The 22,309-nt window shown below is 43.4% G+C and overlaps 1 protein-coding gene across 1 annotated transcript in view; it reads left to right on the top strand.

The window, feature by feature from the left end:
* Positions 1-22,309, top strand: part of CATSPERB (cation channel sperm associated auxiliary subunit beta) — a 79,875-nt gene that overhangs the window by 47,723 nt on the left and 9,843 nt on the right. Inside the window, exons 18-22 of the mRNA XM_063147633.1 lie at positions 2,091-2,417; positions 5,643-5,782; positions 13,260-13,469; positions 15,511-15,621; positions 17,231-17,341. Coding sequence (XP_063003703.1) covers positions 2,091-2,417; positions 5,643-5,782; positions 13,260-13,469; positions 15,511-15,621; positions 17,231-17,341 — 899 coding nt within the window. The remainder of the gene's footprint in view (positions 1-2,090; positions 2,418-5,642; positions 5,783-13,259; positions 13,470-15,510; positions 15,622-17,230; positions 17,342-22,309) is intronic.

The following is a 22,309-nucleotide window of genomic DNA, read 5'->3' as shown; positions in this document are numbered from 1 at the left end:
TTGTTCCGTGGTCTGTTCTTACCGTTGCTACTTGTTCGTTATACAGATTCCTCAGGAGGCAGACAAGATGACTTGGTATCCCCATACCACCAAGAACTTGCCACAGTTTGTTATGATCCACACAGTCAAATGCTTTAGAATAGTCAATAAAATAGAAATAGATGTTTTTCTGGAACTCCCTGGCTTTCTGCATTATCCAGCGGATATTGGCAATTTGGTCTCTAGTTCCTCTGCCTTTTCTAAACCCAGCTTGTACATCTGGCAATTCTCGCTCCATGAATTGCTGGAGTCTACCTTGCAGGATCTTGAGCATTACCTTGCTGGCATGTGAAATAAGTGCTACTGTCCGATAGTTTGAACATTCTTTAGTGTTTCCCTTTTTTGGTATGGGGATATAAGTTGATTTTTTCCAGTCTGATGGCCATTCTTGTGTTTTCCAAATTTGCTGGCATATGGCATGCATCACCTTTACAGCATCATCTTGCAATATTTTAAACAGTTCAGCTGGGATACCGTCGTCTCCTGCTGCCTTGTTATTAGCAATGCTTCTTAAGGCCCATTCAACCTCACTCTTCAGGATGTCTGGCTCTAACTATTTACTGTTTTACTCTGTACAGCACCATGTACATTGATGGTGCTATATAAATAATAATAATAATAATAATAATAATAATAATAATAATAATAATAACTCACTGACCACACCGTCTGAGCTATCCCCGATACTTTAATACAATTCTAGGATCAAAATGCCTTCAGTTTAAGGGAATAGTCAAGGTGCTTACAAATTCAACTGAAAATGTGATAAGAATTCCCTCCATACCATTGAAGTAATGGGTCTTGAGGCACCCAACATAAAACCTCCAGTTTGATGAGGACCCATTGATGAGCACTGTGAATCCACTTGATGGTACTATCATCTAGCCCACATGTTAATCTTTTCAATGTTTGTTTTGTCTATTGAAATTATATTATAAAAATATATATCTGGGCATATACTCTCATCAACCTTTGGTAAACACAGTTTAGGATTCTTGGGTGGTAACTCTAATTCAGTGTTTGGTGGACTGTCCTAGTCCTGCACAAATTGTGAACCACCAATCCAAATGTTTCCTGCAAGCCTCAGAAGTACATGAAAATAGTACAAGGATTACCTACGGCTAAAATTTGAGTGACCCTCATAGGATCAAATTCAGCCCCCCCCCCCTCAATTGGGGAATGGATTTTCTGTTTGGGGGGATGAAATTTTGCCACATGTGTGGGATATCATTAGCAGATGATGCAAAGGCACCAACTTCCTTTTTTCTGCTTTATTTTGCTGTTTCCTGTGGCGAACATGCCAGCAGCAGCAACACAACTCTGCTCTTGGGACTCAGCCACCATTCTCTCAACCTCAAAATGACTCAGTTGTTGTTCTAGGGCTTTGGGGTGCCCATTAGTGGGAGTTGCCATATCCCCCCCCCCCCCGCACACACACACCTGGAACAATGCTGCATTGGGGTCACTGGGACAAAAAAGTGGTAGTAGGGTAAGTATGCCCATCAAGATAAGAGAAACGTCCTCCAAATTTGCAGCCTATGAATGTGGGTGTCATATACAGGGATCATTTAATTTCAGTCCTAGCTTGGAATTATCCCCTTATTTCTGCTATCTCAGGCAAAATGGGAGGTTTATTGAGACATGTTGGGTTACCTGGTTGTGCTTTTTATATTGTATTTTGTATTTGTGTTTTTAGATTGTTGGTTGTTTTTATGCTCTTCATGATTTTAATTTTTGTGAACTGCTCAGAGAGCTTTGGCTATTGGGCGGTATAAAAATGTAATAAAATAAATAAATACTATATATGGTTGGTGAATTACATTTGGCTTAAGGCCACACAAATTGTGCAGGTCTGTCATATAACAAGCAAGTTGTTAAATCTAAGATGCTCTATCATTCTAATGGGTCTGGGCCCCAAATGAATCTGGCTTCAGATCAGTTTTTGTATGCATGTATATTAGGTACATCCATATCAATGTCAACACAGGAAAATACTTTTCTTTTTTTACCCATTCAGTGATGTTTTGACGTATTTTTTTGTGGTTTTCCAGGTACAGATGTATTTGCAGCATCAGATGTTGAGAAAACAGTGGTGATTCCAGGCTCTAGCAGTTTCTTTATTACTGAGTTTGTAAATGGCCTCAATGCTTTGGGACATGCCACTATGCCTAATCGAGTACATTTAAATGCACATATTCCACCTGGGCAATGGTTTTTGTATGACTTTGGCACCAGGAATGGAAGAAAATGGAAAATTACTGTTGACACGTGTAGATATACCATTCAACAGTTTGATGACCTACCACTTAATGCAATTGAATACTTAGATCTTGGGTCAAAACTTCAATATACTTTCAGAGTAACTCCAGTTAATGTAGGTAAGGCTTTTAGAATCCTCTCTCTCTCTCTCTCTCTCTCTCTCTCTCTCTGTGTGTGTGTGTGTGTGTGTGTGTACATGTCTTTCCACTCTAAATACTTTCTGTTAAATGGATATAAGGGTCTTTGAAAAGATATGAATGGAAACTTCATTTTACTTAAGAGTGATTTACAGTAAGTTCAATGAAAATACTTGGTCTAGCTAATAATAAATTTAATGAAAAGGCATCCAACAAAATGTGTGTGTGTATTTATACACATATATACTTTACGGCTTGGGTCTAGGCCACTTGAAGGACCAACTTCTCCCATGCAAGCCTGCCCAGGTTTAAAAATCTGCAAGGGAGGCCCTTCTCTGACTACCAGCACTGTCAGAGGTACATGGGAATGTGAAAGGGGGCCATCTTGGTGGCTGCTCTCAGACTTGGAAATTCCCTGCCAAAGGAGACTAGATTCTCTGTTGTCCTTCTCGTGGCAGGGTGCTGTTTTTATTCTTTTATTGTGTTTTCAATTGTTGTTCTTTGTGGTCTCTGTGCGTCACACATATGGACTCTGCACTTGTATGGAGACTTGATCTGGGAAACTTCCACAGCTGAGAACATTTTGATAGGAATCCTCCCCCACCATCCATGTCCCAGCAGGTTCCCACCTATTCCCACCGTTCTTCTTCAACCACCATTGTGGTTGCCTTGTCGGGAACATCTTGTCATCAGACAATCTTTGTCTTTCTTATTCTGTCATGTTTTTTCTACCTTTCCTAACATTTTCTCTTTGTTTTCCTTTTCTTTGGTGCAATCTTCACAATCACATTTTTCACCTGAGTGCATATGGCCCTTAAGGCATCTTTTAGGAAATGTGTCCAAGCTACCACCCTCAGACAGATACTCCCTTTGTTTATTTGTTTGGGACAGGGCCATGTGGTAGAATTTTGCCCACATTGTTGGTTCCAATGATTGTCAGATGATTTCCGACCCACCACCGCCTTTGATCCAGATAAGACTGAATGTCTTGATACCAATGGTCGATACCATTCAGATCACATTGACATCAGAAGGACAGATACGGGATTCCTTGCTGGTGCATAAAAGAGAGCAGAGCACCCACATAGTAAAGTCCCCATGGGAATGCTCGTGCAGGGGTCCTTAGACTTCATAGTGTCAATAGGAACAGACCTGTTCTCCCTAGTGTGGGGAAAGGGGTTTCAGGGCCTGAATCTGAAGAAGAAGGAACAGCACTAGAAGTATACCAGCCAAAACAGGAAACAGAGGAGAAGATTCTTCAAGACTCTTCAGGAGTCAAGGATGAATCTTTTCAGGAGCTTATCAGACAGAAATGCCAAGGTTCAGAGACCATCTCCCCCATCTTGGGGCTCAGCCAAAATAACTGCTAAATTGTTTCTAACCCATGTTTTCTGATTACATGGTTGGTTCGAGGGGCTCCTCTTGGATGGAAGGACCAAGTTCACTGTCTGATTCTGGTGGGAATTGCTAATGTTACTAAATATAGAACTCACATTTTCTTCTGCTCATCACCCCCAAACTGACAGGCAGACAGAATGCACCAATGCTACTTTAGAACAATGCCTCCATTGTTATGTAAACTACCAGCACCATGACTGGGTAGCCCTCTTGCCTCTATTTCTCCATGTGCCAAACCCCTTTCTTTGCCAATTATGGATATCCCCCCAGGACCTTCCCCTCCTCCCTTGGTTCTGCTGTGGTGCTGGCTGCCTATGACTTCTTGGAACAACTGCACACCCTTGTGCAGGAACAAATCCAGCAAACTAAAATGTCTTACAAAGTAGCAGCTGACTGACACGGGCTTCCAGGTCCAACTTTATGTGTGTGGGGGGGGGGGGGGGGCTGGGTTTGGCTATCATTCTAGACCAATCCACGTTCATTCAGCTGGGGGCATTTGATAGAGGGAGTCTCCATTCCAAACATTCGTCAAGCAGTGACATGGTCAGGATTGACCATCTTTACCCAGCACTACCAGTTGTACATATAGTCCCGAATAGACTGTTACTTCAGAAGGGTTGTGCTATCATTTGTTCTCTGTTAGGACACGGACCCACCTCCAGTAACTGCGCTCACTAATCACCCATATGTGTGATGCAGTGAAACCATGAAGAAGGACAGGTTGCTTACTAGTAACTGTGGTTCTTTGAGCAGCCATCTGGTCATTCACACAATGTACCCACCGTTCCTGCTTTGGTGCTGATGCTTGCAGGAGTATTGGTATCAAAGTGTTGATTATTGCCCTTGGTCCCGAGGCCACAATGGGGTCTCACTAGAACTGAGGGAATAGGCAAGAACCCTCTGGGACATGCGTAACAGGATAGTGAGGGAGGCTTCCCACCCCAACATTCTCACCTATGGAAGTTTCCTGAATCAAGGCTCCATTCAGGCACCGAGGCCATATATGTGAATGCACAGACGACTTCTCAAAGAACCACAATTATGGATAAGCAACCTGTCCTTTTTAATGTATTTATTTTATGATTGTTTTAATTATGCTTTTATCTTTATTTTGACTTTTATTGTTGCTAGCTGCCCTGAGCACCAATATCTTATCTATCTGAAAGGGAAAAGGGGATTGCCCAAGCTCCCTGCAGTGTAGGCAGGGACAACAAATAGTCAGTAGACCACCAGCCCTTTATGTCCACATTAGCCTAAGCCAGGGGACTCTCAGACGTTCCTCTAAGCCCCCAAGCAAAAACGTTATTCAGTAGCAAAGGCCCCAGCTAAAGGTGCTGTTCAGTACTGAAGTTTATCTGGAAGGGCACACACAACTCTAGAGGTAGATATAAAGTTTATTGATAAAAGTTTATAGAGAAAGTTTATAGAGAAAATCACAGAGAACCTTTGAAACAATACCCCAAGCAAAATAACTAAGCAACCTAAGCCTATCCTATACATTTTTCATTCTGATTTAATGTTTTGAGTTGTATTTCTGTACAGATGTATATGAAAGAAAATGACATGGAATCAACCATGTTAAAAACCATGTTTTTAACCTGTTGGTTGTTTTATGATGGTTTTAATTTTTGTGAACCGCCCAGAGAGCTTCGGCTATTGGACGGTATAAAAATGTAATAAATAAATAAATAAATAAACAAACCAAAAAGCTCAAAGTCCTAATTGGATTCTCAAAGTTGGGTCTTGGGTCATCATGCTTCAAAAAGTTGAAAGGGAAATATTCATAATTTTCACTGTTTCATTCCACAGCCTATCAGGTGTTTCATTTGGAAGTGATGAACATAATAGTTGGAAGGCCTTCTCTACTGGACGTAAATGCAGAAGATTACTGGGATGACAATTATAGTTATATAATCGATATCAATGTTCATAGTAAATTTTTTGAAAAGGTAACACACAACCACCTTTGTTTCGTATGTCTTGAAAATATGCAAGCAGGTTTAATGTGTATCTAGGGTTTAAGATGTTATACCAGTGCTGTTCTCCCCAATACATCTACACCAGAAACATTTTGATTTTAAATTAGTTTGCACTGTGGTTTTCTACACAAAATCTTGTTTGATGAGTGTAGTGAGAGATCTGTAAGCCCCCCCTCACAGAACTATAGTTCACAGGGCACTCTGGGACTAAGGAATTAGTATTAAACCAGTTAAAATCTATAGGTTAGAGATACCTTTGGTGTAGATTAATATGATATGGGTGTGTAGAATACACACCTGGGCAACTTAAACCTGTGTAAACAGGAAATAATCTATCCTACATTGTTTTAATTATAGGTGGAATATATTACAGTATTGTCCGTCTTAAGTTTCAGTGTACAAAGTGCTTCACTATTGTCTAATTCAATTGTTTACACAATTCACTGTAGGATAATCATGAGAGACCTTGATTCTTTGAAGTTCAATGAGATATGAACATATCAGCCACAATCCAGCGAAAGTTAATTTTGGAGGAGGAGGAGGTATTTTGTCAACAAAATGTTCTTCTTCGTGGTCTCTGTGCATCACACACATAGGCTTTGCACCTGTGCAGACCCTCATTTCAGGAAACTTCTAAAGCTGAGGCAGACCCTTCCCCCATCATGTACTGTACATGTCCTAACGGGTTCCTGCCTAACACCTCAGTTCTCTTTCATTTTCTTAGTTTTACTTTACCTCTTCGTTTTATTTGATTATTGTTTTGTTCCATTCACAGTCTTTGGATCATGAAAGGGCCTCCTTTCAAAAATGTTCTAAGTGTAGGAGTAAATTGATGCCATCTGACAGCCACTCCCTGTGTCTTCTTTGTTTAAAAGAAGGCCGTGTTGTAGAATTGTGTTGATTTTGCCAAGATTTTCCAAAGCAAATGCAAAGACATCGCTCTGACAGACTGAAGGCTATCTTGTAAAGCCCTGCAAGCTGTAGATCAGCCACTTGGCACTTCCAGAGATAACAACATGAGAGAGAAATCCCTAGACAGATCTTCACCGGAAACAACTGGTCAGCCAGATCAGCCACCTACACCAGGCAGATCCTAAAAAGCTGACCAAAAAGGCTAAATCCAGGCCTTCAAAAGTCACGGTACTGGAATAAGAGAAAAAGTCTCTTAAGACTACTGAGACTTTGGATTTGAACCCCAAATGGCCACAATTGTCATTACCGCCACACCGGTCTACTCCTCTAACTCTTCCACAGAGTCCTTTGGCACTGATCTCCCCCTCAGCGCCAGCCAGTGATTGAGATCTCTCCAATAACTGAGATCTCTCTTCAACGAGGTGAATCACTTTCAATGCCAAGGAGATCTCTTTCGCCACCACCATCAGCACTGAGAAATTTGCTTCACCCACCACCATTACTGCAAGCTGCAATACCAACATCAAGTTCAGTACTGAGACCAGATCATAGACAACTCACTTCCGAGGGCAAGATTCAAAACACACCACCAGCCTCATCGCGTTTGATTAGACGAAGTCATAGGTCACCTCAACGAGATTGTTCTCGAGGGTTGCCCGACTCTATGTTCTCTTCGACCTACATGAGGGGTTAATTTCTACCTTCATAGCGGCCCTAGGGAGAGATCTCGCTCTCCTATAGACTGGGAAAGGAGATCTGATTGGGAGCATTCATATTACCAATCAAGATACTGGGAGCTGGATCCCTATGGTCCCTACAGCTATGGAGACCACTATTATGATCACCGCTGGCAAGAACCATCAGTGGTTTATCAATGCTAACAGCCTTCGGCAACAGTATCCAGACCACCAGCTTCAGTGGATCCAAATGTTCAGCCTCACTGCTCTTCGGATGTAGCACGTGCTTCTGTTTCTATTCCTTCCCCAAACCACCATGGGAATGGCCACAATCGGTGCAGTAATTGGGAATGTTCCCCACATCCATGTCGGAGGCTCTAGGGACACTGCTATCGAGTCATACTTTGCATCACTTTGCAGACACCCAGCAGCCGTCTAGCAATCATCAGCTGTGTAATGACCCTCAACACCCAGGGGATAGTCAACCACTTCCTCATGAGTCACTGATTTCGGAAGGCAAGGACTACCAGTCCAATACTACTTCCCTGTCTTTGATTCAACCTTCCATCTCCTCCCCTGATGCAGAGCTAACATCTCATGATGCCATCGCACCATTGGAGTATCTCAGAGAATTTACAGACCAGATCTTTCAAATGGCCCAAGCCTTGGGTATGGCAGCTCAACAATCACCTTCAACCATACAGGATCCAGTTTTTGACACTGTAGATATTGATACCTCACACCCTGTGTTGATACCAATTTTACCAGTGTTACTAGAGATTACAACACAATCCTGAAAGACTCCATTTTCCAAGCCCCCAACATCTAAAAGATTGGAAGGCAAGTATAAAATACAACAGGCTGAAGCTGAAATTTTATTCCAACACCCAGCACCTAATTAAGTTATTGTTGAGGCTGCACAAGGGAAATCCCATCGACAACATACATCTCTGGTTGATAAAGAGGGACACCACCTTAACCTCTTGTGAAGACAGATCTACTCTTCTGCAACTCTAGGGATTAAGGTTTCCAATTACCAGGCTGCAATTATCTGGCTATCAGATCCTTTTTGGGGAGAAAAAGGAGGACTTGCTGGATGATAAAATGAATTTGCCACGTATGAAGCACTAAAACTTTCAAGACTGCAGATCCACACATCCAGGTGGACTGTGGCTCGAAGGCCTTGGTTGGGGCCATTGCTCTTAGACACCATGCAGACCTGAGGTCTGCAGGCCTCTCTCAAGAAGATTTATTGAAGTCTTCATATTGAAGACTTATTGTACAATGGCCTTGGTCTTTTTAATGCCAAAACAGATGAGGCTTTAGACACTATAAACAAAGCCCAGATGACAGCAAGGCTAATGGGTTTCAGTCAACCACAAGCAATGAAAGTGGTATAGATCTCAATCCAATTATTACTTCTCTAATCAACAGCGGCAACAACAACCAGTGGGACAACAGCAACAGCAATCCACTCAAAGGAAGCAGTACCAATCTTTGAAGACCAGCTGCTCCTTCTGTAGGGGTGATGGGTCCTTTGTCCGCCTCACACCTTCACCGATTCTCCAAGAACCACTGTTCAGCAATATTCTTTCAGACTTCTTACCAAATTGGACACAAATTACAATGGACAGATGGGTCCTACACATAGTTGCAAATGGCTACAGAACTGAATTCAATGCCCTTCTTCTCCTCCGTACTGTAGAAGTCACTGTCCCATCACAAGACTTACAACAGGAGGTTGTCATGCTCCTTCACAAGGGTGCCATAGAACCAATGGCTTGGACTCAATTATGGGAGGTGTTTTATTCCAGATACTTCACAGTACCAAAGAGAGACAGGGGGCTTTGACTGATTCTGTATTTAAGGTCTCTCAGTATCTTAAAGCCCCATCACATCTAGGTTGAAACGCACGGCTCCTATTGCTTCTCTGTCATCGCTCCGACGTCACTTCCTGAAAACAGGAAGTAATAGGCCCATTCAGTCCAGTAGGAGAGAGCAGCAACTGGACTTTTTCTGGGGGTGGGGTGGGGGGTGTTGTGGCACAACAAAGGCCAGAAGGGGCAGAAGATGCAAGAGAGGCAGACAATGTTATGTGAGCAATCCGTGAGTGCCCAGTAACGAGCATGCAGTAAAACGCTCCTCGGATGGAGCTTTCACTCCAAAGAAATTCCAGATTATTTCACCCACATCCATTCTTCCTCTGCTAACAAAAGGACCTGGTTCACATCCATCAAACTCCAAAATGCATATTTCCACATCGCAATTGAGAGATCTCATCGCAAGTTCCTTCGTTTTCTTATTTGGAACTTTATATACCAGTAATGAGTTATTTCCTTCGGACTTGCGACTGTCCTGAGAATCTTTTCCAAATGTATGATGGTTGTGGGTGCCCACCTTCATGGCATTGGGGTATATCCATACCTTGACAATTGATTGTTGGTAGCATCATTGAGAAAGCAACTTCTAAGATCTTCTGTAGATCAACCGTGAAAAGTCAATCCTGATTCCGCAAACAGTAATGCAGTTCATCAGAGCAGTATTGGACTCATGCCTTCTTACCAGAGGACCAACATCACAGCATACTCTCAATTGCAGAAAACCTTCTCCACTGAGAGACAACTACTGTATTTTCAGTACAGCATTATTGGGCCTCATGGCATCAACAACAGCAGTGGTAGAATTTGCACAATGCCATATGAGAATTCTGCAGAATTGGTTTCTGAGAAACTTTGATCTCACCAAGAACATGCATCATACTCACGTTTCATTACCACGACACGTCAGAGAATCACTTTGTGTTCCATTCTGTGAGCCACTACCATCAAGAACAGTCACCACAGATGCATCTCTCCAGGACTGGAGTGCACATTGCATGGAACTGATAGTACGTGGTCGATGGGAGCAGTCGAACAGAAGGACCAATAAATATTCTTGAGCTCCAGGCTATTCATAGAATCATAGAATAGTAGAGTTGGAAGGGGCCTATAAGGCCATCGAGTCCAACCCCCTGCTCAATGCAGGAATCCACCCTAAAGCATACCTAATAGATGGTTGTCCAGCTGCCTCTTGAATGCCTCTAGTGTGGGAGAACCCTTCAGGCATTCAAACAGCAACTAACAGGCAGGTCGATACAGATTACTTCAGACAATATGACTGTAGTCACCTATTTGAACAAATTAGGTGGGATTCGGTTGACCAAACTCTTGGCCCTCACCCTGCGGATCCTGCATTGGTGTGTTCACAGAGAGATATGGTTAGTCCCAGTACATGTGGCAAGGGTCGACAACACCTTAGCGGACTTTCTCAGCAGAACTACACGGACCTCCCACAAGTGGGAGATGGACAGAACAGTCTTAAAATCGATCTTTCAATGCTGGGGCATGCTGTGAGTAGACCTCTTCGCTACCAAACACAATGCAGTAGTACCTTGGTATTGCAGCTGAATGGGAAGAGGTCGCTGGGGGATGCTTTTATGCCATGAACTTATGCCATGAACTCAAGGGCTACTTTATGCCTTTCCCCCATTTCCACTCAAAACACAGGTCTTGTCAAAGATCAACATTGATCGGACAAGCTGCATCTTGATCACTCCTTGGCAGCCCAGAGAGCTGTGTTTTGTGACGCTTCTATGTGTAACTCGAGGTCTAACCCAACAACAAGGTCAGGCAAGACACTTGAACCTCGTGATGTTTCGGATGATGGCATGGAAGGTGTAAGTCATGCCTTGCAGCCGTTTCACATGTCCATTCAGAGGATACTAGATGCTTCTAGGAAACTGGCTACTCACTGGTCCTACAATTGCAAATGGGTTTTTTTCTAAGTTTGCAAATCTAAGCAAATTTTCCACCGTGTTTGGCCTCAGTTCCTCAAGTTTTATTATTTTTGTTGTCCCTCTTTGAAAAGGGACATAAACTGTTATCACTTCCCATTTGTTTATTGGCAAATTCTGCATTTCATCCTCCAGTTGATGGTTTTACTCTCTTTTCACACCCAACCACAAATAAATTTCTGAAGGTGATACAGAATCTGGCTCCTCAATAAGACCAACTGTACAATATGGAGCATTTCTAAAAGCAATTTGCTGTAAATCCTTTCAACCCTGCCAAGAGTGGAGTTGAGACTGCTTTCTTTCAAAGTGGCCTTATTAGTAGCAATCACCATGGCACATTGTGCAAGCAAACTCTGTGCTCTCCGAGATGATGTGCCTTACCTGGTTGTTCATAAAGAAAAAGTAGTACTACATCCTGTTACATCCTACTACAACCTAAGGTTGTCTTTGAGTTTCACTTAAATCAGGATATAGTTTTGCCTTTCTATCGTCTACAACAGAGCTAGAGACCACCTTGCACACATTGAATGTCAGAAAGTCTTTAGCCTTTTATAAGGATAGTACACAATCTTTTTGAAAGTTTGATAGGCTTTCTATATGTTTCTCAAGGCATCGGAAGGGACTGCAGGTGTTGACACAATGTTTTGCCACTTGGGTAACTAACACTGTTACCCTATGAGATCTCTTAACAGCTCCAGTAAGAGCACACTCAACTCGCACAGTTGTGACTTCAGTTGCCTGCACCTTTGCAGACTGCATCTTTGGGAGAGCTGTCCTATAAAGCCCTACATGGCTTGGGACCACAATACCTGATGGAACCCCTCTCCTGACATGAACCTACCTGTACACTATGTTCAACATCTAAGGTCCTCCTCCGAGTGCCTACTCCAAGGAAAGCTCGGAGGATGGCAACAAGGGAGAGGGCCTTTTCAGTGGTGGCTCCCCAGTTATGGAATGATCTCCCTAATGAGGCTCGCCTGGTGCCAACATTGTTATCTTTTCGACACAAGGTCAAGACTTTTCTCTTCTCCCAGGCATTTAACAGCATTTAACAACGCTAAGTTTGTTTGTTTTTTAATGGCCCCCAGAACTGTGGTTTTTAAATGGATACCGTTGTTTCTACACTGTTGTTTTTATGTTTTTGATGGTTTTAAATTTTGTATTCTTTTTAATATCCACTGTTTTTAACTTTTGTAAACCGCCCAGAGAACTCCGGCTATGGGGCGGTATATAAATGTAATAAATAAATAAATATCATCAATCTTTGTGTAGACACCAACCCACCTCCACTAAGTCAGCATGTTACTAGCCCATGTGTGTGATGCACAGAGACCACAAAGAAGAAAGACAGGTTGCTTACCTGTAACTGTAGTTCTTCAAATGCTTATCTGTGCATTCACATAACCCTCCCTCTAACCCCATTTAGGTGTCTATGTATTTTGTTTTGTTTTAAAAGAAAGAGAGAGAGAGAAGAGAGACTTGTGTATGATATCGATAAAGATCCCTATTGATGTCAGGGAATTCCTCGGTCACAATGTCGGTCTCTAGGAACTGAGGGGTTAGGTGGGAACCCGTTAGGACATGTGCAGTATGTGATGGGGAAAGGGTTCCTGCTGAAAACAACTCAGATTTAGAAGTCTCCTGAAACAAGGGTCCACACAGGTGCAGAACCCATGTGTGTGAATGCACAGATGACCACTTGAAGAACCAAAGTTACAGGTAAGCAATCTGTCTTTTTTTGTCTTTTTTTAATTGTTGCATTTATATCCCGCCTTTTTGCCTCCAAGGAACCCAAGGCGGTGTACATAATCCTCCTCCTCCTCTCCATGTTATCCTCATTTCTTGAACTATTCCAATTAAAAGACAGCATCTGGAACTTTCCCCATAGGCACTATTTATATGTACTTCACAGGCAAAAGAAATGTTAAGGGATTACTTTAACATCCATGTTTTCATATGGTAGAAAACTAATTATTCATTTATATTGGAGATATATTAATGTTATGCTTTTAATAAACATCCTTAGGGTAAAACCACCATAGCTGTGGTTATTACGTATGCATCTCTTCTTTGTGATGTCACAACTATTGTCTTAACACTGAAGAATGCCTGCTCTTATCTTAAAACAATGCACTACGTTCTGCCTGTTCAAATCTCTGTGAAAGACTGGCTATCTGAAGAGCCTGTTGCACAGCAAAACGATTCATTCATTTCCAGAATTTTAAAGACACTGCCGGTAAGGATCCTGAGACCGCGGGAAAATCAGGCTAAAAGGGTAAGGTGAAATCCCCTCCCTGCTCCCAAGATCCCCTGTGCATCATGTGGATCCACAGGGATGATCCCGGGATATAGGCCTGGTCTAGCCATGGCCTGATAGTTATTCCCTAGTTGGAAGCTAACACCGTCAAGCATAAATCTATACCTGCTTCTCCCCGTCCCTGGTGTTTTCCTTCTATGGAGAGTTTGGTGTGTGTGTGTTTCTGTTTCCCTTCGAAATGCTCTCAAAGCTTCAGAAGAAGCCTGATTTGGTTTGTGCCAATTCATAGGACAATCAGCTTCACTTTGGACAAGCCCCAAATCTCTCTGAAGTGGCCTGATTTGGTTCCAGATTTGGGATTCATCCAAAGTGAATTCACACCTCTTCTTTTCACATGCTGCTCCACACTTTTTGATTTCCGGGAAGCTCAGAATATCCAGCTGATTGCAGGTGGTTAAAACCACCCAACATTATAGAATCAAGAGTCAGCATCCAACATAAAGATGCATCAGGTTCTGCTATGCTGGAGCCACAGAAAAAGACTTCCGTGCCATTTGTGGGAGAAGGCCCATAGCTGCTAGAGCGCCAGAAAGATAGCATAGCTTCCCGAAATTTATTTATTTATTTATTTATTTATTTATTTATTTATTTATTTATTATTTGATCGTACTCTGCCATTCTATCAAGAAAATGGCCCTCAACATAACTTTGAATAATAAATTTTTATATCATCCTTCAATCATATTCCCAGGGTGGTTTACAAAAGGAATAAGGGTAGATGGCTATCATAGCAGAGCTTTTGAGAGAACTTATAAAATTCATTGTGCTTTGGCACTGCGCTTTGCTGTGAGCCCTGCTGTAACATAGCTGAATTTACAGGATTACTTGCTAGATGCTAACAAGGATCTCCCTGATATACTTTTCCAGTTATGTGACATATAAACTATGGTCCACACCTTGCATGAACCTCTAGCATATGTTTCATTCCAATTAAATGTTGTGCCTCTGTTTGGGATAGAGGAGGAAAACAGAACAGCTGGGCCTGAGAGTGTTTGGGGAGGGGTCTAGCACATGAACAAGCAGAAGCTAGCTGCAGCCAAACATAGCTGGCCTCACTTTGGGGGGATCTACACAGCGCCGTGAAGGCACTTGCGTGAACCTCCAGTACGCCTCAAAAGTCATTGTGTAAATCCTGCCTCGGACTACGCTGGGAAGGGCGCCTCTAGTCCGTCTGTCTCAATGGCCCGGGCTGAAGCATTTAACCTGTTGCTGCTGGAGGGGGCAGACGAGCATCCTTCTCCCCCCCGCCGCCGCCCACAGAAAAGCCGAGGCAGCAAGGAGGTTACACTCACCCGGGGCCCCGTAGCTCTGTGGGGATGAACCTGAGGGAGAGGCCGCCCCCTCCAGCAGCAACAGGTTAAATGCTTCAGCCCGGGCCATTGGGAGGAAGGATTTCCTATTATAAAGCCCACGGCCGGGATGGGGCGGGGCCAGCCTGACGGATGGACTAGAGGCGCCCTTCCCAGCATAGTCTGAGGCAGGATTTACACAATGACTTTCGAGGCGCACTGGAGGCACACGCAAGCGCCTTCACGGCGCTGTGTAGATCCCCCCATAGTCATCAGCAGCACAATATAAGGCAAGCCTCAGATGCTGGGTATTTGCTGGAAGCAATTGTTATCCTCGTTCCTGTTGCTCTGTCTCAGTAGCGTTCCTGCCAGCTCCCTGACTCTGCTCGGACTAGACCTGGAACAACTTGACCATACTTCTGCGCATCCCTAAATCTGGTGTTTGCCTTGGCTCCCGACATATTTTCAGCATGCTGACCTTGGACTGTTTAATGACCACTCTAGCTGTACTTATCTCACAACTCCCATGATTTATGACATTAAATTCCAATTTAACCAGTAATTTCACTGAAATCAGTGGAATTAGTAATGAGTAAATGGGTATAGGGTTAGGAACGTAGTAATGAGGGGACCAGCTGTCATATTATTGATCAGTGTTCTCTTTCATACAGGTGAACTACAGACCACCATCTGAATTAGGAATTGCTGTTCCACTCACAGAAAACTTTTATAATGCTGACCCTAGCAAACCTAGAATGAGAGATTATTTCGCAGGATCAAAAGTAAGTCTTGGTAGCTGCTCATGTAGAAACTTTGATTTTTTAAAATAGCTATCAATTTTATACACCCTGCTGTCGCACGTCCTCATTAACACTAAAACCACAAACAAATCTATATAATCAAACGGGACCTCTAATAAGGTGGATAATTTTGTAATTTGTCTAACAGGGCAAGGAAACCTCCAGCCTATAGGCTCACAGAGGTGCCCAATCCAGCCCAGAGAAGAGTGGGCACCCTCCATGGGACCCAATCCCACCCTTTTCCAAGTCCCACACCCTGATGAATCCCCATCTTATCTCTAATCTCTGACTTGTACAGGCATGTGCATGCATGCAGATTCACAAACACACAAATATATATCTAGAGCAATATTGCTACTAGTGTTGTAATTCTCTTCCATACCAGATGAAGAATTAATATACAGACATCAGAATAGACATAAGAACTCAGAACTTTTAAAATACGTTTTGTCCCCAGAAGGCAAACCGCCCATCTGAGACATTAGGAACATCTTGAACCGGTCAAGATTTTATGTTATTTATTTTATTTATATACAATTCTAACACACTCTTTCATTCATAAGACAACCCAGGGTGGAATACATATAATTCAAAAACAGATAACACATTACAACAATAAAATTAAATAAATACAATAAAATTGGAAGGCATACATTTGTTGCAGCCCTCAGAGTAAAAGTATCTCCATCTGACATTTGCAAACCTAGGGATGCTGTGGGCATGATATCAGTCCCTAGGGACTGATAACAGTGAGCAATTCTGAACAACTATTTATAAGTAGATATGAGCCAAGCAAGGCCTTGCACAGCCCACCCTTTGAACCGCAGCCTTCCCTGCTGCCTTCTCTTTCTTCCCTGGCCTCAGATCCCATCCCATCCCAATTCACCACCCATGATCATTCATGGGAACAGTGGTGGATGAAAAATGGGTAGCTGAGACACTGCCCAAATCATTTTCATCTTGAGTATTATCCAGATTATTTATTATTACTGTTGTTTCTACCTTGTAAGCAAAATTGAAAAGGGCATTGTTTATTCATTGCTTGCCTTCAAAATCTTGGAACGATGAGAGAAAGAGCTTCATCCCACGTACCTGCTTCCCTCGGATTATCCCCGTAGCGCTAAGCTTTCGCCGTTGTTGTTTTTGCTACCGGGCAACAGCAATCCTTTGCATACCAGGAAATGAGTTTAAGGGGAGAAATGTAAAAAAATAAAAAAAAATCAACGGATGACCCAATTCAATTCAAATTTGGTATGCTTAAAGCTCTCCCTAATATCTATTACTGTGCCAATTTTGTCGTCTTTATCTTTAAAGCATACACAGATGTAAGCATTTCCTTAAAATCCTGCTCCTGTGCCCCCAGTGGTGGCTCGGAAGATACGCTAAAAAAGTAGGGGCTAAATATGGCGAATCTTTTGGCTTTATAGAACAATTAAGGCAGGATGCATGGGAGTACTTCACAATCAAAGCAGATTATAAGGTGGAAAACGTCTGAGTCCTTTGCATGCAATTCGCAGTGATTGCCCAGTATAACGCTGGTGTGATAAAGCTCAAACTGTGTTGTATTCAGTTTGCATATATTTTTCCACAGGCTACTGGACAGTACAAGCAATGTGCTAACAAGTCAACACGCTCTGAATGTAGATGTACAAAAAATATGAAGTTGTCATTTTCAGTTGCCTTTTCAGATTGCAAGGAGAAGGTAAGAACTACGTGCCACAAAATTTGAATTATTTTATCATTTATTTAAAAGGTTTATATACTGAAAGCAATGCTTTCAGGATGGCTTGCAAAGACTAGATAAAATTAAAAAAATAACAACCAAATATAGTAAACTACAACACGTTAAAATAAAAATACATTTTAAAAGCATGGGAAAATAAAACGGTTCTTGTCCAGCACTGAAAAGACAGTAATTTTAGTGCCAGGCAAATTTCTCTGGGGAGGTAATTCCATAAACCCTCTTGACCCCTGCCTTATCTCAAGTGATAGGGCACTTGGAAGAAAGCCTCCAAAGCTAACCTCAGTATACATGCAGGCTGATAAGAGAGCATGCATCCCTTTAAGGTACCCGGGTCCAAGCAATATAGGATTTAAAGGTAAGCACCAGCACTTTGATTTGCACTCAGAAATGGACTGGTAATGACCGTACACAAAATGTGCAATTTCAGTGAAAAATGTGCAATTCCAAAAGAACATTGCTATAGTTCAAAATTAAAATCATCGCAAAGGTTGTATAAGCTACCCGATGTAAAATGCGTATGAGAAGAATTTGGAAAATAAAGTGAGAAGTCCAGTCTCCTCTAGAACCCTAAACCTTAATCAAGTATGCCCATTCTTCATCATGGTCTCTGTGCATCACACATATGGGCTCTGCGCCTGCGCTGAGCTTGAATCGGAACTTCTAAAGCTGAGTAGTTTTGGCGGGAACCCCTCCCCCACCATCCACTATGCATGTCCACGGGTTCCCGCCTACTCCCTCAGTTCTCTTCAACCGCCTTCTAGCAAGGACGCTCGTTAACGGACTTCTTCTGATACGTCTCGTATTAGACAAATTTACCTCAGCTGAGTCTTCTTTTTCTGTATATAGGTCTTCTCTTCTATTTTTCTGTAGATATATATTTTTTAAAAATTAAAAATTAATTATTGTAGCTTTAGATATTTAGGGTTATTCCCTTAAAGATTAGGGGCTGCATGGCCGTTAAGGCACTATTTAGAAAATGCCTAGAATGTGTTGGTAAATTACCCCCATCGGATGGACATTCTTTGTGTTTAAATTGTTTGGGGGAGTCTCATATTGTAGAGACCTGCCGTTTTTGTGCCAGGTTTACTCGCCAGACTGAAAAATACAGTGCTGATCGCCTAAGAGCGATTCTTTGGGAAAAGGCATTGGAAGTAACAGATAATACAATGCAATCTGATACGCAGGTTGCAGGGCCCTCACTAACAATCTCAACTGCGAAAAAAATATCCAAAAAAGCCAAAACAAATAAAAACCCTAAAGAGGGAAGAAAGATAAAGGAAAATCTTCAAAAGTCAAACCTTCTTCTGTTGAACCGGCGCCGGGTGGCCTGACCCCGCCCCCATTACCGACTCCAGAAATTCTCTCCTCAGTACCGGCAGCTCCAGTAGCCCAATCGGTACTGAGGATTGAAACCGTCCCTTTGGTATCGATCTCAGAAGGCGAGATCTGGGACACATCACCATACCAGGCACCGCCTCAGACGCTGCCTGGTCAACCTCGGTACCGGAGCCGCTCTCCGTATAGAGGCTATGGCTCTAGGGATAGAGATTACTACCCCACAGCGTTTCCTGATCACCATTATTCTCCACACAGAGAAGGGTGTGAGGAACGGTGAGTTTTCTGAGGATGAGGACTCTGGGGATGAGCAGCCACAGGCGGGACCCAGTACCAGCTTGGCTGATCAACAGCCAGCAGAGGCCTCATCCAGTGCAAACTTAGAAGAGGAGCAAACAGACTTGTTACACATGCCCTCGTTCAAACAGCAAAGGGCAGAGAAGGAGGCTTTACACCGATCCAAGCGGATTGCTAATAAACGCCAGCTGAACAAGGAACAGCTGTGAGGCTGAGCTGGTGTATTTAGGTAGCAGTGCGCAGGCCAGCAAATTGTCAGAGCTTATCTGGTTTGCCTGGGAGAAGCTCTGGACCGTGTACCCTTGACCGTGCCGTGTTCCTGTTGGATCGTTTGGACTCTGGACTGCTTGGACCCCGTGACTATCTCCTGCCCTTTGAAACTTGGACTGGCTTATCGACACTGGTGACTTGCTCTCTTGTGCCTTTTTGAACCCTGGACTGTTATATGGAAGTGGCTTGGAACTTTACGTGAGCACTAAAAGACTGTTCTATTTTGTGTTTAACTTGTGTGCTCAATACACATTATTATTTATATCGTTAAGTGCTGTCTGGTCTGATTCTTGGCGGGCTTCCCAGTCTGGGCACACTGCCCAAAGAGATAAGCAAAAGTGGCTGGTTATAGACTACCTTATCTCAGGACAAAGGGGATAATCTCTCAATGCAGTCGGGCCCCTCCTATGTGTCCCGTCACTCTTTGGATTGGAGGAGGGATCGTTATTATTACAATCATGACCGTTCAACCTATTACCCGCCTCGTGATCGGTACCACTCCCGCTCTCCTCCGCAACTTACTCGGCCAATCAAGGTCTCCTCAATACCGGGAGGAGTGCTCATCCCTGCCTTACTCCCCATATCGGGACCGAGATCACTATCAGGACCAACCTTATTTGGGTCATTTGTGTTTGCCTCCTCGATCTCCCTCCCCTCGACGTCAACAGACCACGCTTCCTCTGCTGCAACCTGTTCTGCCTCAGGACCAGGAGTCTTTCCGGGACCGAGAGGCATCTCCTCGGGACCGAGAACCACCCACTGATTGAGCCGCCTCGGCAGCAGTTCAGCTGACTCAAGGCAATGTGGCTCGGGATTGACAGCAAGACCAACAACAGACTTTGCCTAGTATATCGATCCCAATGGCTACTAATGTTTCTCAATTAAGAGTCATTCAAGTAGCATCTCCATCACAATTGTTGGAGAGAGGAAAAGATTCCTCGCCTACTCAGCCTAGAGACCAATTGTTAACTAATGAGTCCCCAGAGGACTATGAGTCGGATCCTAGCTCCTGCTCCTCTGTTCCGCCTTCTATTCAATCCCCAGATGATGTAGTGGCTGCCCAAGAAGGGGCATCACCAAATGAAGACAATTTACAATTTGCTGACCAGATATTGCGTATGGCTCAGGCTTTGGGAATTGAAACACAGCAACCACCTGAGCGAATATCTGATCCGGTATTTGATGCCATCTATACAGAGGCTGCAACCCCGGTTTCCATTCCATTTCTACCGGCACTTCTTCATACAGTAAAACAATCGTGGAAGACCCCAGCCACAATGGCACCAACCTCACGCAGACTAGATTCCTTATACAAGGTGCAAGAAAAGGATGCAACCTTCCTTTTTACACACCCCAGACCGAACTAAATAATTGTGGAGTCGTCGCAAGGGAAATCACAGACGGTGCATGCGTCTCCAGCGGATAAGGAAGGGAGGCGTTTAGACCTATTGGGTCGTCGCATCTACTCCTCAGCAGCTTTGAGCCTAAGAGTAGCGGACTATTTAGCAATGATGTCCTGCTATCAACTCTTTCTATGGGAGAAGATGGATACCATTTGCAATCATCTTCCTGAGGAGCATAGAGAGCTTGCCAGAGTTTTTCACAGTGAAGCCCTATGCCTATCCAGGCTACAACTTAATACCACCAGACACCTCACAGACTGTGAAGCTAAGGCAATGATGGGGGCAATAGCGTTACACTGTCACGCTTGGCTTCATTTTGCAGGTTTGACACCAGAGGCGAGAGCTAAAATTGAAAACCTTCCCTTTGATGGGGAAGGATTATTTAATGCTACCATGGATGAAGCGATGGAGGCTGTTCAAAAAGCAAAAATGACAGCAAAAAAAATGGGCATCTCCCCGCAGCTACAACAACCACAGTATAAGCAGCGTAGATGGCCACGCCCATCACCCTTTTACCAATCTAGTGAAAATGCTAATCGCCCACCTAGATATCAACAGCAACAGCAGCAGCCTAGAAGGCAGCAGTCAACAAATAGATTCCGTCCTTATCGTCAGAGACCTGTACAGCAGCCTAAAAAGCGTTTTTGACTTCATCGACACTCCACTGTCCGCCCTTCGAGTTGCCCCACTTTTTGGCAATCTCCTATCCAAATTTCTCCACAATTGGCAAACCATAACATCAGAAGACTGGATCCTAGAAATTATTCAATTAGGTTATCACATAGAGTTCAAAGACCTCCCTCCCCTTGGTACCGTAAAGATATCACCGACATCACCAGTCCTAATTTCAGAGACTGCAACCCTATTAGCCAAGGGTGCTATCCAAAGGGTGACTCCATATTCCACTCACAACGGATACTTCTCCCGGTACTTTACGGTTCCAAAGGCGGATGACGGTCTTCGGCCTATATTAGACCTGAGGGACCTCAACCAATATATAGAAACCAGGAAATTCAGGATGACCACCCTAGTGTCCATACTACCTCTTCTCCGTCCAAGAGTCTGGTTTGCATCTATAGACCTACAAGACGCTTATTTCCACGTTGCAATCAGAGATACCCATTGCAAGTACCTCCGCTTCGTAATTGGCACAGAAATGTACGAGTTCCAAGTCCTACTATTCGGATTGGCAACAGCTCCCAGAGTATTTACGAAGTGCATGGCGGCTGTTTGTGCTTTTCTCAGGCTACACGACGTGGAAATCTACCCTTATCTCAACGATTGGCTCCTGGTCGCAGATTCAAGGAACGAACTCTTGAATGTGGTTGCGTTTGTTCTAAATAGTCTGGATTTCCTAGGTCTCAAAGTCAACTTAACCAAATCCAACCTCAACCCGTCCCAAACCATTCTTTTCATAGGGGCTACCATAGACGCAATAGCAGAGAAGGTCTTTCTCCCTACCAAAAGACAGGTTACATTGTCGGGACTGGCCGAAAAGCTATGCCATCATTGTCACACTACAGCCTTTGTGATCCAACGATTACTGGGCCTCATGGCTTCTACAGTCATAGTAGTAAGATGGGCCAGGCTCCACATGCGAAAACTCCAAGAATGGTTTCTA

The sequence above is a fragment of the Elgaria multicarinata genome, chromosome 2 (genome assembly GCF_023053635.1).
Source record: "Elgaria multicarinata webbii isolate HBS135686 ecotype San Diego chromosome 2, rElgMul1.1.pri, whole genome shotgun sequence".
Lineage (NCBI taxonomy): Eukaryota > Metazoa > Chordata > Lepidosauria > Squamata > Anguidae > Elgaria > Elgaria multicarinata.
Note: the sequence above shows the minus strand (reverse complement) of the source record. Positions and strands in the feature narration are given on the sequence as shown.